At 38.9% G+C, this 16782-nt stretch overlaps 1 protein-coding gene across 1 annotated transcript in view; it reads right to left on the bottom strand.

Moving 5' to 3' along the window:
- ANO9 (anoctamin 9) overlaps positions 1-16502 on the bottom strand; it is a 53270-nt gene extending 36768 nt beyond the window's left edge. The window contains exons 1-2 of the mRNA XM_088146136.1: positions 16213-16502; positions 9346-9402 (exon numbers count right to left, since the gene is read on the bottom strand). Coding sequence (XP_088002262.1) covers positions 9346-9402; positions 16213-16218 — 63 coding nt within the window. The 5' untranslated portion in view covers positions 16219-16502. The remainder of the gene's footprint in view (positions 1-9345; positions 9403-16212) is intronic.
- Positions 16503-16782: the final 280 nt, after the last annotated feature.

The following is a 16782-nucleotide window of genomic DNA, read 5'->3' as shown; positions in this document are numbered from 1 at the left end:
GAAAGATTTTAAAGCATGTAAAGTAAATTGAATTAGTAAATGTAATTACTGTCTCACTAAATTATACTTTAATAAACATAACAAGTATGATCATCACATAAGGGGTGTGTGTGTGTGTGTGTGTGTGTGTATGTATGTGTAAGTATATATACATACATACCCACACACACATACATACATACATACTGCACTATATATTCTTACATAGTAAGAATAAAGGGTGGCATAAAAATGAGTATTGCATACAGTATATTTACATTTTTCCCAAATCGGTTTCAAAATTTCTGGAAATTTCCTATCTCTACTCCAAGGCAAAAGCAAATGACTCTGTGGCTTAACATGATGCATGAATCTAGCCACTGTCAGCCACTGAGATTTAGTTATGACAGATATTCCACTCATATTTTGCAACAGAAAATCCATATTTGCCCCTATAGGCATTCTCAACAGGGAGAAGCCCTGAAAGAAAAAACACAATATGTTCCATCAACAATCCATAATGCTGTTGATTTCTACAGTTTTAAGGTAACCTTTTTTCTTGTGCTTTTATTCCTCTTCTCTGCTTTCTCATATTATTTGTACCTGTTGAGCTTATTAAACACTTTTGCTTATCATTTACTAAATTATTTATAGATTTCCCTCCCCCCTTTTTAAATAGGGATTTATATATTGTAATATTTCCTTCTGCTTCCCTTGACCATATGGTTAGAACTGTTTCCATTGTTACCAAAAATTTACATTGACAATGAACTTTCAAACATCTCTGATTTTTTTAAAAAATAAAAACATTTCTCCATATTTTTATCTTTTGAGTCTTTATAGAGTTATGATTATTTTCCTTTTTTCTAATACAGAAGCATGAATACTAATCCTTATGCAGCCAAAAGAGCACCAGTCATAATTTGGAGGGAGTAGTTTAGAATCAGCCAAGCCCTGAGATTTCCAAACTCCAAATAAATAAATAAATAAAGTTTATCAACTAAAACAAAAACTTTTGGGGTGATGTACAAAAATAGCCCAGTGAAGATTGAGCACACTAAATCGGCACAGAATGGTGATGAATACAAGGAAGAAACTAAAAATAAAGTGAATGTACAATGGAATTATTGTAGAAGAGGATAATATTTAATCAAACAATTTGAATACACACATCCATATCAGATTACATTTTCTAGTGCCATCTCTGGGGAGGAGGGGAAAATATATAAAAACTTCATTACAACACGCATTCTCATTCAAATCCTAAAGAGTTTACATGGGCTAACTCTCAAAGGAGCATGTATAGATTACACCACTTTTAAATAAGTCCCTTTCTGCTGTCAGAAAAGTCATTTCTGTCAAGAGTTTTCCCCTGAGATATTTTTGTTTCTCCCAAGTATTTATATTGCTGGTCTCCAAATCTGAACAAGTTATTAATGGTTTCTAACTGTTGGCTTTGTTATTCTTTTCTCTTTCTTATCCTTCAGCTGCCAAATATTTTCAAATGCATTTCCTTTATTAAAGTTTTTTCTCTTTTGCTTTTCCTCTCTTCACTTTTTTTTTTCCTTCAAAGGATGCTGCTAGAAAAGATGGCTGGAAAGCCATACATTTTCTCCTCTAGCAGTTTATTTAAATAATCCACCCTTCCATCAGTCTTGTATCACTTTATTGCTACATTTCTTCCTTCATATGAGCAATCCTAGCTCCTTTCAGAAAGTCAATGAATGTTCTGAACAGCTAAGTAATGTTGCATCCCAAGTGTGAGTCTTACACTTCTCCCACTCATATTTTCTTCACTAAGAATTCTTACTGAGGGGGTAGGAAGGGGGGAAATCAAAAACTGCAAGACGATGGGCAGAATAACACCACACAAATTTACAAAGGGGGCAAGGCTTTCTTTGCGTGCCTGCCATCTTGCAGAATTTGAACCCCTGCCTGCAGATACCCCTGCTTACCGTCCGTTCCTAACTATTCGTTCCTCTTTCTCAATGCAAAATAACATCTCAATGCAACATGAGAATGTCAGATAAACTGAGCCAGCATGATTGTTCCACAAGTTTAATGAAATATTTATTTATTTAGTTTATTAAACAAATGTATTTGGCTGCCCAGCTCACACACGGTGACTCTAGGCAGCTTACAGAATTAAAACCCAAAGACAAGAAACCAAGAAACCCCACCCCCACCCCTGTGGCAGCAACGAACAAACAAATATTGACCAAATCCATCCACAACTTGTAATTTTGGGACCTTTTTCCTGACAAAAGCATGAGGAAGATGCTTTTGACGTTCTAATTAACAACATCTACTGAGATGGTTAGACTCTAATATGGTTTAGTTGAACCTGTGCAAGTTCTGCTACATACTGTACCTTTTTTCATTTGAATAGCCACTACATAGCCATAAGCAAATGATAAAAATTATTCTGATACTGTTTTATTTTTAAAAATTCTAAACATAATGCTTCATTCCAAATAAATTGATTTCTGTGACAATGGTGCTATAATATTTATTGAAAGAAAATTTAGTGTACCATAACTTTTATTAACGTTCAGTGGATTTTCTCGTTTATCAAAAAGGGTAATAATGCTCTCATTTCGATGAAAGATGAACTGCTAAAGAAGAAATGAATATATTATGGATGATACATAGCATTCAAAGATCTAAGAATGGCACATGAGGGTAAAATCTTTGTCTTTCAGCTATCCTTTTTGTGAACTTAAACCACAATATAGTTCTCGCTACACAGGATTTCTTTGCAAACTGTCATAAAAGTGAAAATTCTCTTGGTTTTTATAAAGATTAGTGTATTCAGGAATTATCAGCTAAGATACTGTCACTGTATACAAGTAATTAGAAAACCTTTGAAATGTAACAGTTTAAAACCATCTCTTAGAATTTCCTTTATTTGATGACAAAATACTCCTTGGGGAAAGGTTAGAAATGATGGTTTTTCAGCCATTTGGTGAAGGCTATAAAGACAATCAAGTTAAAAAGTAAAGTCTCCCTTGAGCTAAGCTTTATTCCTAAAACTACTACATTTGGATAGTTTTCATAGCAACACTATAAAAATGGTTTGCCAGTTTCTTCAGTACTTAAAATGATTATTTTAAGGAATATCTTGACACTTAGAAGGTTTATGCTGTGAGGGTTACTTAGGAATTTTAAAAAATGAAAGATTGGAGGAGTATTCCCCCCCCCCCCCCCGCCCCAGGACTTGGCATTTTGAGATAATTCACTTTGGAAGAAAGAAAAGAATGAAAATGTATTTTAAAAAAGGTAATTCCAAAGGATGCAATGATGAATCTAGACAGAACTGAAAACTATCTAAGGAACTATCAGTGCCACCAATCAAACGCATTGCATGGATATTGCTTTCTTTTCCTCCTTAATATCTTAAGGGTTTTTTTCTTGGTAAGAAAAGAATGGAAATATTGATCACAAAAAGACTGTGTTCCAGCTGGAAGGTAATATATCAGTTCCTGTAAAATTCTGTGAATGATTCTGGAAACCTATCCAACGTTAAATAGTATTGTAAAATATACTTCATGACAGAAAAGCAATTATTCTATTCTTGCTGACAGTGACAACTACAAAGTTACAAAGATCATGTTTTCAAAAGATGACAAAATTTTTAGAAACACATCCTAACTCATGAAGAAGAAACAGGTTCTGTAGGACTGAATTCATACCTGGTGGCCAACCTTGATTGATTTTGCCATGGTTTACTAAATAAACTATAAATAACTAGGTTTGCATAATACACTGTATACGAAGCCAAACCCAGGAAATCCCATTGCAGCTTAGCACAAAATGTGAACTAGGTCAGTGTAGGTTCAAAGGTACAATACTATTGTTTAAATACTACAAAATAATGGCAATTCTCAAATAAGAAAGCTGTGGCTTTGTGGCAGCTAGTACTGATACAGCAAAGGACCCTTAGAGTAATAATGGAATAATGGAGGTGAAAAAATGATGGAGAAGCCCATAAAAGTGGTTCTTTAATCAAAGTATTTATGCAGCAGAGACAACATCCAGTGAGGAGATGAGAAGCTTTAATTTCAATATAGCAGAAACTTGAGAAAGAAGAATTTCGCACTGCCCCAAGCTATGACCGTCAGGATTTCTGACTGCACTGACATCTACCTTCATTATGGAGAGTAATGCCATTCCAGGTCCAGGTGAAGATGATGTTCAGACTGCTGCAGAATTCCAAGTTCTCTAACACAACTATTGTAGCAGACAATAATGCCTGAATGTTCAAGCCATTAACAAATCCAGATGGATTCTCTTAGCTCCATGCATTTTTATTCTTTCCCACCCAATAGAATGTTGGGAACAAATGATGTAAAGGCAGTCTGGACTCTACGGGTCAGTACAAACAGGACAGAATACAACTAAGATTAGCATGCGGAAGAAAGATGGCAAAGCAAAGGAGGAGTTTGAAAATATGCCCCATCAGGCCAGCAGCTGCAGCGAAACCCCCCCCCCCTGAAAAATGTCCTCAGTGCATCCCTAGGGGAGAGGCAGTTGCAGGGGCCCTGAATGTTGGTGACTGCTCCATTCTAAGCCCCCATCCCTTGTCTCTTCTATTCACACGTCCCAAAGTGGCACACAAGCAATCTGCCCTGGGCCTCCCAGTGCACACATACACAGAAATATACGCCTTGCGGTGGTAAAAGGTGCCCCCCACACACATGTAAGCTGCATTCACTACCAAACCTATGAGATGCCCCCCCCCCAACATATGAACTCCTTAAAGTGGCCTTGTAAGAAAACATTCAGGGCAAGCTGAGTTGGCCCTGAGTGGTGACGGGGGAGGACTCAGTCAGGGACCTGTGGCTCAGTAAACCAACTTGCTTCTATTCACTGACCATACCTCAGAGGTAGTACGGCTAGCATGCTGACCTGGTAGGAGGGGATAAATAAGAAGGTCACATGGAAGGGTTTACCTAAAATATTCCAGTTTTTGCTGTAATTTCCACTGTCTCTGCCTTTTTCTCTGTTTTGCCTTTCTTTGCCTCACAATGCAGTGGGCCAAAGGTATATAACCCTGGTTCTGCTTCTGCTCACGGCCTCTCAGGAAAGCATCAAAGCTTTCCTGGGGGTCCAGTATATATTGTATTACTGCTTATATGCAAGCAAATGAAATTATGTTGTGTCTTCAGAGTGATTTGGCTGCTTTGGGTGAGCCAGGTTTGGGCCACAACAGTTTGGTTCTGTGACTCGGGTTGGAAGTATGAGAGGGAGGCGGTCAATCACTTGCAGCACGTTCCTGCCATTTTGCAGGCTTGTGGTTTCTGCCACCTCCCACTTTCCTCTCCGTTCCTGAACCCATTTGAAGATACATTTGGAGGAATTTTAATTTGGCCAGCGAAGTGTTTTATTTTGAGAGAACCCTGCAAGGTAAGGGTTCCAGTAATTAGAGGCAATGTGTGAGGCTCTGTGAGTCCGAGTGTGTGGCACTCTGCAGGTACAGACCTGAGACAATCTCTGCAGGAGATGTTTTCTGTTTGTAAGTATTTGTGTATAGTGGTGTGTCTGTGTGGGTGTATAATTTTATTCAAGATTTTAATTACAATAATAAAAACTAACAAAAACTAAACTCAGAGAAAGGAAAGTAAAAAGACAGAGTAAAAAGTGCAAAGAAAGAAAAAGTAAAAAAAGAAGAAAAAGGAAACAGTGACATAAAGAAAAGAAATACATAAGAAGTGACTTCCAATCTTCATCACAAGTATGAACAAGTTTGGTAGCTCTTCATCCCCTATAAGGTTACAAACAGATATCTCTTCTCCCCATAACCCATCCCTTATCTATAAGCAAATCCATAAACATCACCTTTTCAATCCTAGTGTCAGCAAAAAGTTCATAAAGGGTTGCCAGAATTTCATAAAAACATGTCTTATTTTAACCTTGATCAAATAGACCAACTTTATATTCCTTCCTTTTACCTCTGAGAATCTTAATCTTTAGTTCATTCAAATATTGTCATAGGATGTGATCTCTCTTCAATTCTTCTTTGTCCCATTCCATAGGCTTCTTCAAGACTTTAACAAGCCTCTTTTGTAAATCCAATAAAAAGACATTATCCAGGTCATTCTCTTGGTCTATCATTTGCATTTCCCCTTTAATTTTTAAAACTTCAACCAGCTTCTTTTGTGTATCCAGTAAAGAGTCCTTATCCAGGTCATTCTTTTGGCCTGTCACTTGTATTTCCACTTTAAATACCTTCTCTGTCTTATAATTCACGCTTTTTAAAATTCAATATTTCTGATTCCATTATTTCTGCATCAAGCAAGATTTGTTTCACATCTGTCATTCCTTCATTAACTTAACATCCTTTAAACATAGTCGATCCATACAAGAAGACATTGTTACTGCTATTGTTGATATTATGGCTACTAATTTGTGGCCCCATTCTTCAAAGATCCCCTTTAATATTTCAAATTTTATAGTGTTTTGTGTCATTTTTTAAATCCCTATCCTAATCAAAACCAAAGGCAGTTTTTCTTTCTTTTTGCCTGGAATCTTTAGTCCCCTCTAGTAGCCACTTTAAATCAAAAAGTCTTTAATCTCTCTTATGATTTACAGTAGACAAAATAATTCTGGTTCCCATGAAAAGCTGTTTATTTTATATAGTTAGTTCCAAAACCGTACAGTAAAATTTTCAATATTCCAAATTTGTCTGGACTCTTAATTCCAGACAAATTAATTTCTGGGTTCAAAATCTTATTTAGCTTTTTGCCATTTATTTCAAACTCCTTAAGTTCTTAAACTTATACTTAATTTTTCTTTTGTTTCTTTTTGTTCAGAAATGAAGATAGACTCACCAGGTGGCTTTTTAAACTTCTTGTTCTGAAGATCTCTAATAGCCTTAAGATAGTTAAATTGGCAATTTCCGAAAGTGATTAGGAGCAAGGTTAGCAAACTCAGTGTCCTTTAAAAGGGTCTGCCACGGTTGTGACCTTGATGATTGATCCCTTTGTCTCCCAGCATTCAAACCGCAGGGGACCGCTGTCCTGTGGTCTCATGAGCAGCAACCATCCGGAGCATGTGTGGGTGATCTCCCATCTTCCCCTTGTCTGGAGAGGTTCCAGAGAACCTCACCAGTTCTTCAGTCTTTGCCACGGTCGTCATCTCCACTCTCCACTGAGATGAGTTTAGCTCACCATGACTTCACCGGAAGTCATTTGTATGTGTATTTGTTGAGGAAAATTGGTGATGTGCAGTTGCATTATCTTGCTGTCAGCAATATGGTGTTGTGGATGCCTGTGTGTATGTGTATAATATGCCAGGTGAACATCTGTGTTGGGCTGAAGAGATATAGTTTGAGAAAAAAAAATTATGTGGGTCTGCCCCTTTGGGAGTTGAATCTCTCCACAGTGAAGGAAATGTTTTGAATTGTTGGGATTCCAGGCTCTGGCCACACTATGTGTCTTCCAACTTTTCGGCTATACAACCCTTTCTGTTACTTACTGTGAACAGTTGGATGTGGGATTTGATTGTGCCATGTGTCCAGTTATTCGCACTTCCTGTTGTTGTGTAAGTTTTATGTACATTTTATAAATCGAGTGCATACAAGAAGAAAGTTGAAATTTCTGTTGTTTATTGCCTACCATGTAATTGTATGACGTGTGTGAGTGTTGTGTGCGTGCCACCTTGAATGTCTTCTCTTTTCTGTCGCCCTCGAAAGGGAAAGGGGGAGGAAGGCTGATTCCTTGTGCAAGGCTTCATGTGTACACGTGAGAAGCTCTTTCTATCTCTGTGTGTTTGTGTCTCCCTTGGTTTGATTTTATGATGGTTCTTTTGCCCTGATTGGGCTGCACTAGTACATACATGACCCTAAGTATGTATAAATCTCCCCTTTGCTGATCAGGGAGGTTTCTGTCCTGTCACTGAACCTGCACGGCCACTTCAGGCAACCCAGACTCCACACCTTTCTACTTCTTCTAGAAGGTTGACACCACATGATGGTAGGCCAGCATGGCTGAGCTTTCTGAAGTGGGTATGCTGGCTCAGCACCTTGTGTGATATCCTCAGGGAAAAGCCCAAGAAGAGCCACACCTAGGAAAGAAGGGGAGACTAGACCAGAGCGCCTCAGCCCTGGCTGAGTTGCCTCTAGTAGCACTCAGGAGGACCTGCTGCTGTGAGCACAAGGGACACTGATGGAGAGCACTAGTGCCTGCATTCTGCAAATGACCCAATTAAGTACCAGCAGCAGCTCAGGGAAGGCTGTCTGCATCCGGGCAAAGTGGGAGGAAGTGCAGCTCTCTCATTTTGCTTGCAATTCTTCAGAAGTCCTGACCCACACTTCGAGAATTCCTGGCTGAGGGGAGGACTGCCTAGTAAGCCCTATAAAGTTAAATTGTGATATAAGCACCATGCCATTATATACGTAGTCTACAAAGTGTACTTTTGGGTTCAATAACATGTTAACATTTTTAAAAGATGGAATTTCTACCAAGTCAGTGCATTCAGATCCATCTGACACATTTGCCTACTAACCCTAGCATTAGCAAATCTAACACATACTTGTTATTTTTGTTCATTTCCTACAGGTTTTACGTCTTATAGGTTTACCATCTCTCCCACAAACTGAAGCAGTTCCTGTGTAAAATCAACAACTGTAATCTGAGAATGGCCAAAAGACTTAACTGGTCTTACAGGTAGAAACCGAATCTGAATCAGCAAATCCTATAGGACACTTTTTTCCCACATAAGAGTGCTGAGGCTTCCTATGATCTTCATTAAAGAACTTCCTGCGAATACCATCATCCACTGAATAGCAGCTGTCCAGAGGAGGCCTATGTATTCAAGCACACCCTCCATGTCCCTTAGGAAAACTGATCTGTTTAGAAAACAGTTGAGCTTTTTCATTAGATTATTGTCAGCATTTTATTTTGTTATGCTTGTGTAGCTGTATAAGTCATTTTAAATGTTGCAAACTGCCTGAGACTGTGGAAAAGAACAATAGGAATGCAAGTGTTTAGATGTGTCAGGAAACAAGTCCAAACAATCAGCATGATAAGTTCAACAAAATGCTGCCATTTGAAAGAACTGTCTCTCAAATGGTGGCTCTTTTGAGTCCCTTGCAATGAATTGAATTGAATTAAATGGTACAGACATTCTAGTGGTGGACTTTCAGTAGAAGTTACTTTAAGAACACTAGCAGCTATGAAATAAGCATGGCCAAAACAATTGCATTGGAAAACTTTGGATTGATTATGACTGGAAAGGTTTTTTTTAATGTGCAATTTTAGATATGCACACATCTCTGTTTAAGATTAGAATGAAAATATGCCTTAGATCCACTCTGTAAAATAGTTTTAAAGGCTCCTACACCAAAGTAGCAGATATATAACTTACTGATATCAGCCCTTCATAGTCTTCCAAAGGGGATAAAGGCATCAGTGGAATTTCGTCCTAGAGAAAAAAAGGGTAATGGTCAAAGATGTTTTTCTTTTATGCTAAGAATATATATTTATCCATGTCACCGTTTTGTTTTGATGTAGTTTCTAACCAAAATAGCCCACTTTTTTTCCCACCAAGCTTCATTCCTGGATATTTCAGTTCATCTTGGCTGGCTCTTATAAGCAGATGGCATTGTTTTCATCACAATGGCCTGATTTACACATTGCACTCAATCATTTGGGTTCATATAATGTACTAACCCATAAACCTTGATTTACAACCACAGCAGTTTGGTTCATGCTACAAACCAAGACCCAAACCAAACCAAATAAACCACATTGTGTTTTAATACCATGATGCATGAACTCAGCCTATTTGATTGCATCAAGAAGAACTGCTTGGTAAAGGGAAAACACTTCTAATAAAAAACAAAGTAGCAGACACAACAAAAGCGTTGCAGTTAACAACCAGTAATATGAAATGTCGGTCTGTGTAAAGTAGGGATATGCAAATCCAGCGTTCTGAGCTGGAATCTTCTGAGAAAAGTTGCAACTCTCTATTTGAAGGCTGCTGTATATGTCACAGGATAGTCTTTGAAACAGCTGCAAGAGTCTTCTGGGGAACATGGCTGCTTTAATGTTTCAAAGGGGATATTTTGCTTGTACTAAAAAGCTTTGTGATGAGTCCTTTGGAATATTTTGCATCACCATAAAAACCAGGTTCAATGCATAAGCAATTTGTTTTCAAAACAATGAATGTTGTTTGAAAGTGAGATCACCCTGCAGTATTGCCCCACTTTTGCAATGTTTCAAAAATCTATTTATTTCATCACACGTGATATGAGAACAAAAGAAATATGTATGCGCGCAACTTGAACGTAACTTCTTTTAAATCACCCTCAGTTGTTATCGCAGCAAAAATAAGGATAGTAACCAAATGTCAAAATACATTTTAAGGAAGAAAAGTTATCAACAAAAATTGAAATGTTTTATACTATATGTTTGCAACTATAGCTTGATATATTGCTCTGCCCAAATACAAGATCATCAGGTGTTATTTTTATCTGAACTGCGCTGATTTCAAATTCACAAGATGATAATCAAATGGATATGGAGATATTATATTCACTATCACATATAAATAAGTTTATTAACAATATTTTATAAAACCCTTTTTGTAATTGGCAGCCTAGACCTACTGTAAATCTATACAAGTATATCTACAGCCTTAGAACATTCCCCATGAAAACCTTCATAATCTTAAGAAAAATGTAACGAGCCTAGTTTCGGAAGGTTTGGAAGCGCTTTACAAGACAAGCTTGTAGCTATATCTCCTAAGAGTAATGGTACCAGATCTGAGCAGCAAAAATGCAGAAAACCACTAGAGGTATGGTTTACGGCTGTCTACTGCTTGTTGGAATTTGTGCAGCTGAACTACCATTCCAGTATAATTTCAAATAGACTTCATTGAACCTGCTCCAATCTGGCATGCTTTAAGTATATTGAGATTAGAACTCTAAGAATTGAGAGACAGCGTGGCTAGTGGCCTCATGGTCCAGTTGAAGAAAGCCAAAGTTATGCTTTTGTGGTTGCCGTTTTCTATATGCTACATACTGGATTCATGTATCCTGCTGGCTGTAGTACAGTTTGAGCTTATTACACAAACTTGAGTTTTGAGTCAAGTTGAGTCTTGAGCTTTGTAAATCACGATGTATGGCGTAGTACAATGTGGGAACCCAGCAGCAGACTTGAAATAATGTTTTTCTTACTTACAGAATGTTTTGTGATCTTCACTTTCTTATGAAGTAGGAAATTGCATCTTTGAAAAATCATTTTCCCTTTGAGAGGACCAGGTCCTCTGGTTTACAATTTATTATTTTGGGGCAGATGTACAACTGAGCAGAAATTACAAAGCTAAAGGCAGCCAATGCCATCTCCAAAGTAACAATGGCATTTCTGAAATTCTCTGAGAAGCGACATGAAATGTATTGGATTAAAATATCTGCCCACATAAGATGTTACATTATAAATCCCATTACATAAATTGGAAGCTATGAATATAATCTCCAGCATATGGCAAATCACACAGCATTGTTTTAGCATTCATTTTGGCCAAAATGCCACAAGCACAACTAAGTCCACTTTTACCCCAAGCAGAGTCACACTATTCTACGCATGCTAGGATCTCTTATGTAGAGACTTCCTTCCAAGCCAGCATACCATGACCCACAATCCACCAGCTAGGAAAATATGTTCACCCCAGCCAGAACCACATTCTACAGCTTTACCATCAAGAAGCCCAAAAGGTCTTTGAGCCACTATCAAATAACTTCAAACAGCTTTGTCCTTCATCTTGCCCATCTCTAGTGCTAACTGATATTACAGTGTTCTGAGAGGGCTGATCTTCAGTCTCATTCAGAAAGACATTTGACAATCCAGATAGAATGCATAAACACTAGGAATGCCACTGCCAGGGGCTATATGCGAAATGGAATGTGAACTTGGAGCATGTCCAGATTACTGTAATGCCTCTGATTGCCTCTTGGTAGGCTCTATCTCTGGTTGCTTATAGAATAGTTTCAGATTATGCCAGGCAAGTGGTTGCCCTTTCCCTGTATTTCTTGTTGTTCGGACTTTTGCCTCTTTTCTTCTAAAATGAATGGGAATAGGATGTAACATAAATTATTCCTGAGAAACAGGATTAATAGCAAACTGCTTCTCTAAGTAACTTCTTGTGTAAGCAAAATGGTATCATTCACGCCCAAGAAGGAGATGTCATAAGGCTTGAGTTTCCCTTGAGGATCACAGAAGAATAATATTTAAGGGGAAAATGCTGAATTGGGGGAAAATACTCTATTAGGAAAATCCCAAAACAGACCAGCTGAAGAATGACTAATATCTCTTTGCTCCTTGGCTTTTTCTAAAACCAGCTTGAACATCTGTCATCCTTCTTTCCATTTAGGGCTCAAATCTGCATTGGATGATCTGAAGTATTATTTTGCTAGCACGTGAAATTAAGGCTATTGCACGATAGTTCGCATACTCTGTTAAGTCTCCTTTCTGTGGTATTGGTATGCAGAAGGACCTCTTCCAATCTGTTGGCCACAGTGTCATTCTCCAGATTTGCTGGCCTAATTTGGTTAGAACCTTTATTGATTCCTCTTCTGTTCCATGCTACATTTCTGTATACACTCCATCAATTCCTGTATCCTTCTGACTTGGTAAAAAATGAAGTACAGTATTCATCTAACTTCATCTTCTAATAATAGAGGTTCTTATAATTATGGAATGCCTTCTAATGTATTTTGGATGTTGACAGCTGTACTGTACAGAATTTGAGTATACTCTTTTCATCTTTCATCTTCTTTGAATCAGTTACTATCTGTCCACTGGCATCATAAGTGCAGTCCCTTCAAGGAGAGGCAGATCCTCCTGATTTCTGGAGTGAGGAACCATTCTAATCTCATTCAGGCATTACAAATACAGAACACCCACCAATAGAAGCAATTATGTGTAGCTCAGGGTTGCCCTGTGGAGTCCTTGGGGTTCTCTGAGCTTGGTTGTTTTCTTGCAAACGTTTTGTAACCCGGCTAAGTAACATCTTCAGTGCTTTCTAGATGTTACCTAGCTGGGTAACAAACGTTTGCAAGAAAACAACCAAGCTCAGAGAACCCCAAGGACTCCACAGAATGCTCAACATATGTTTCTTATAAGCCCTGACCCCTGCCAATATCACTCCAGTGATGTTTTTTTCCTACTAGTGACATTTATGCTTTCCGCAGAGATATCTGCATCAGACAATCCTTCACAAATGTACTTGACTTTGAGTCAGGAGTTAGAATACTAGCTTATTGGTTCTTAGAGAAGCTGTTCTGCTCCAAAAGAATTTGGAAGTATTAGCAAGAGAATTTAGGAGATCTAGGGGAGGAGTGAACAACATGGGGTCACCCAGGTGCCATTTTACAATCTCTAAGAGCAATTTGCTAGATTGTAGTACTAACCATAAAATATGATTTTTGGCAACTCAATTTTTTGCCTTTGTCTCTAAAATGCATAATACAGTAGGTGTTTTGGTTGCCTGGAGTTTTTAACCTGGTGATTGTTCATCAGTCTCCATTAATAATGGTATTTTAAAAAGGTTACTTTGTGAATCATTATCACCTTGAAAACTTCACTATTTCAGCTTGTCATCTGAACCCAATTTCTATTCAAGACTAAATATATTTCTTCTGTCTGTGATTCAAATGACCAAGAAATGCTAAAATGTGTTAAATTAATTGAGATTCAAAACACAGCCCATAGTTTATATGCAGGGTGGATCTATTTTTAAGGATCAAAATCAGAGAGTTATGAGAAAGTTGGTCAGAGATGGTTAAATGACATAAAGAGAAACTGAAAATGGAAAATACATTTTTATTATACTGTTCTATAAACCTCTGATCAGATATAATCTGATTTACAATCCATCCTGTAGGTAAAGTACAAATAGTTGAGTCAAAGTGCATATTAACCCTATGGGTTATCATATTACAAGAACCTAACTGTTGTCATTTGTAATCCATGGGCATCTTGTTGGGCCCTCAGTCATGTGATTTGTTTGGTTTTAAGCTAACTATTAGGTGAGCTCAGCCACTAAGATTTGTAAACTGGGGTTTATGACAGAAGTAGGCAAACTTCTGAGAGGCTGAAGACTACAACTCAGCTTCCCAACCTTCCAGAGCAGTGTTTCTTAAAGTGTGGTCCTAAGGCCCCTGAGGGTTCCCCAAGACCCTCATAGGGATCTGCAAAACCAAAATTATGTGCCAGCCTATGTTAAAAAATAATACAATATCAAAATCCCATTAAGCAATCGTGAGAAGCGGTAGCAGCAGTGAATGCGTCAATTTTAATTTTAAATACAGTAAATATTGATAAATATAACCCATACAAACAAAACCTCTTTTGGGGTCCTCCATAATTTTAAAGAGAAAGGGTCCTGAGAGAAAAAGTTTAAGAAAAGCTGTTCCAGAGGATACTTTTAAGTCATATTGCAAGAAGGGGTATGGTTGATTTTGGGGAGGACTTTTTTGGCATTTCAACTGGAATGGGAAGCTGATGGAAGGCACTGTATCATCCCTACTCTTTAACATCCCTCCCCCTCCCCAAATGGCCCCAAATCAGTTCATCTGAAGGGAGATTAAGGGTAGAAATGGAGGTGGAAAACAAGCAACTTCCATTCCTATCTTTAAAATCCTCCATTAAAAAAAAAGTCTGAAATCATGCCACTAAAATTCAGTCATTTTGTTGGTAATTGGGTTGCTGTTTCACGGAGCTATCTGCTTAACTCTGTTGCCATCTAGTGAGCATCAGGATTTTTGCAGTGCAGATATGGTAGCCCTAGTGCTGGTGAGGAGGGCATATGAAACCCGCCTGGTTTATGACCTTATGAGCCCAGCCATTTTAGCTTATTCCATAAACTATGTTTAAGAGAAGCTATACCTTACTATGATAGATGAACACAGCTTACAATAATACTGTTTGATTTCTAATGCTGCTAATAGAAAGATGGTTCACAGAAAAGGCAATAGGTACTGAGTTTTGTATTCTGGTTTCTACTTATATAAACTTCACTTTCTGTTTTTGTTTTTTTTAATTTCAGGCTGCTCATGCAGCTCTGTGTCAAGTAAGGATTAGATAGCCTGGAATAAAGAGCCAGCTTTAGCCTTAGGAACCTGCCTCTGTTGTAAACCATCAACCTAGCCTAAAGAGATATGAAACTCTTGGGAAACTTTAATTGCATGGGTGGATAACCATCTTTTAGTTCCCATTTACCAACTGTCACCCTTCCTGGAATTAGGATATTTAATTAGCTAATCAAATAGCAAAACAGGTAATAAACTTTGTAAGACTCACTAAACTCTGAGTAAACATGCACAGGATTGGGCTGCACAGCTATTCAATTCAAATGAAATCTAACCTCTAAGCTGTGAGCAATAGTATTTCTCTTTATAAGATTAATTAAGAATCTTTCTCCAGGGAATGATCAATCAACTCTACAGTTTTAGTTTCTAAAACAACAGTACCTGTTGTTCTAACAGTACCTGTTTCAAAACAACAGTACCTCTTCTATTGGTACAACAGTTCCTTTCTATAAAATCTTCCAGTTGTTGTAATATCAAACATAAGTAAACAATTTTGTAAGTAAAAGTGAAACATTGATCATATTTTCATCTACAAGTACACCATGATCTTTGGGGGGGGGGGGGCTTTCAACAGGTAACAAATCTGATCCTAAAGATGCCTTACACCAAAGTACCTGTAACAAATATTTTGTTCTGCCTATAAGTACCTAGAAAAGAAATTCTTGCAAAATGAGTAATGGACTCATTCCGACGCACAGGAAGACCGAGAAGGCTCAAGAAATGTGTCTGTTCTCAAAAGTAATTCCGACCCGGTTCAGTAGGATTTATTTCCAGGGAGCTGAATATAGGACCATAGCTTAATTCCGGTCCCGCAGCTCCATGCTGACACGCAACAAACTAAGATATCTAGATGTATAGCTGAACAGCCGAATCAAGGAACGCAGTTCATTCTAGCAGCGGGAGTCCCCTATTTATCCCATTCGCTACTTCCGCCCGCGTCAAACGTCCAACAAAACCGAGACTCATTTGTGTTTGGCACCTCACCGCCCCACATCAAACTGTACGACCCCTGGGCCCCAATCCACAGGGAGTGAAGGGGCAACTCGGCCGGGCTGCGGGAACTCTCCGAACTGGCTCAGCCAGTTAGGGCTGCTTCTTCGGCTGGCTTTGCGCGCACCCGATCTTCGGTTCTGCTCTCTTACCGGCATGGCGGAGAGAGGTCGGCGCTCCTCTCGTGCCACAGGCTGAGGAGACGAGCGCTCCTAGCTCGGATCTGAGGCGCCCTCGCCCGCTAACCAAACTTCAGGAGCTGTGCCGGAGGGGGCCCCTCCGCCACATACTGTTTTGAGGCGTCCTTTCAGAGTCCACTTCTGATTCCAGCCCGGGCGCTCCAGGCGGCTGGCCTGCCGCGTGTGGCTGTGCGGTTGCGATGCGCCTCTCGGCGACAGAACCACTGCTTGCCGCTGTTGCCGGAGGCAGAAAGAGACCTTGCCCTTCACTTCCCGCCCTCTCAGACTTCACCCGGCTGCGAAGAAGTAGCCGGGCAGGGGTGGGGCGAGTAAGCCCTTTGCGATCTTGCTCGGAGGTGAGTGTGCGCGCTGCGCTCCCTTTTGTTGCTAACTGAACCGTGGCAGTTGGCTTCCTAAAGTGCAGCTAAAAGATCTTCCCAACTGGTTCACTAGCTGAGCAGAAGTTCAGAAGTCATCTTGGCCTCGGGGATGGCGCCAGGAGCCATTTACTTTTTGAATGGGTTCACGCCACATAGAATGGCT

The sequence above is a fragment of the Python bivittatus genome, unplaced genomic scaffold (assembly GCF_059951505.1).
Source record: "Python bivittatus isolate LINGU-HERP-01145 unplaced genomic scaffold, Pbiv_v1 ctg000480_np1212, whole genome shotgun sequence".
In the NCBI taxonomy this organism is placed as follows: domain Eukaryota; kingdom Metazoa; phylum Chordata; class Lepidosauria; order Squamata; family Pythonidae; genus Python; species Python bivittatus.
Note: the sequence above shows the minus strand (reverse complement) of the source record. Positions and strands in the feature narration are given on the sequence as shown.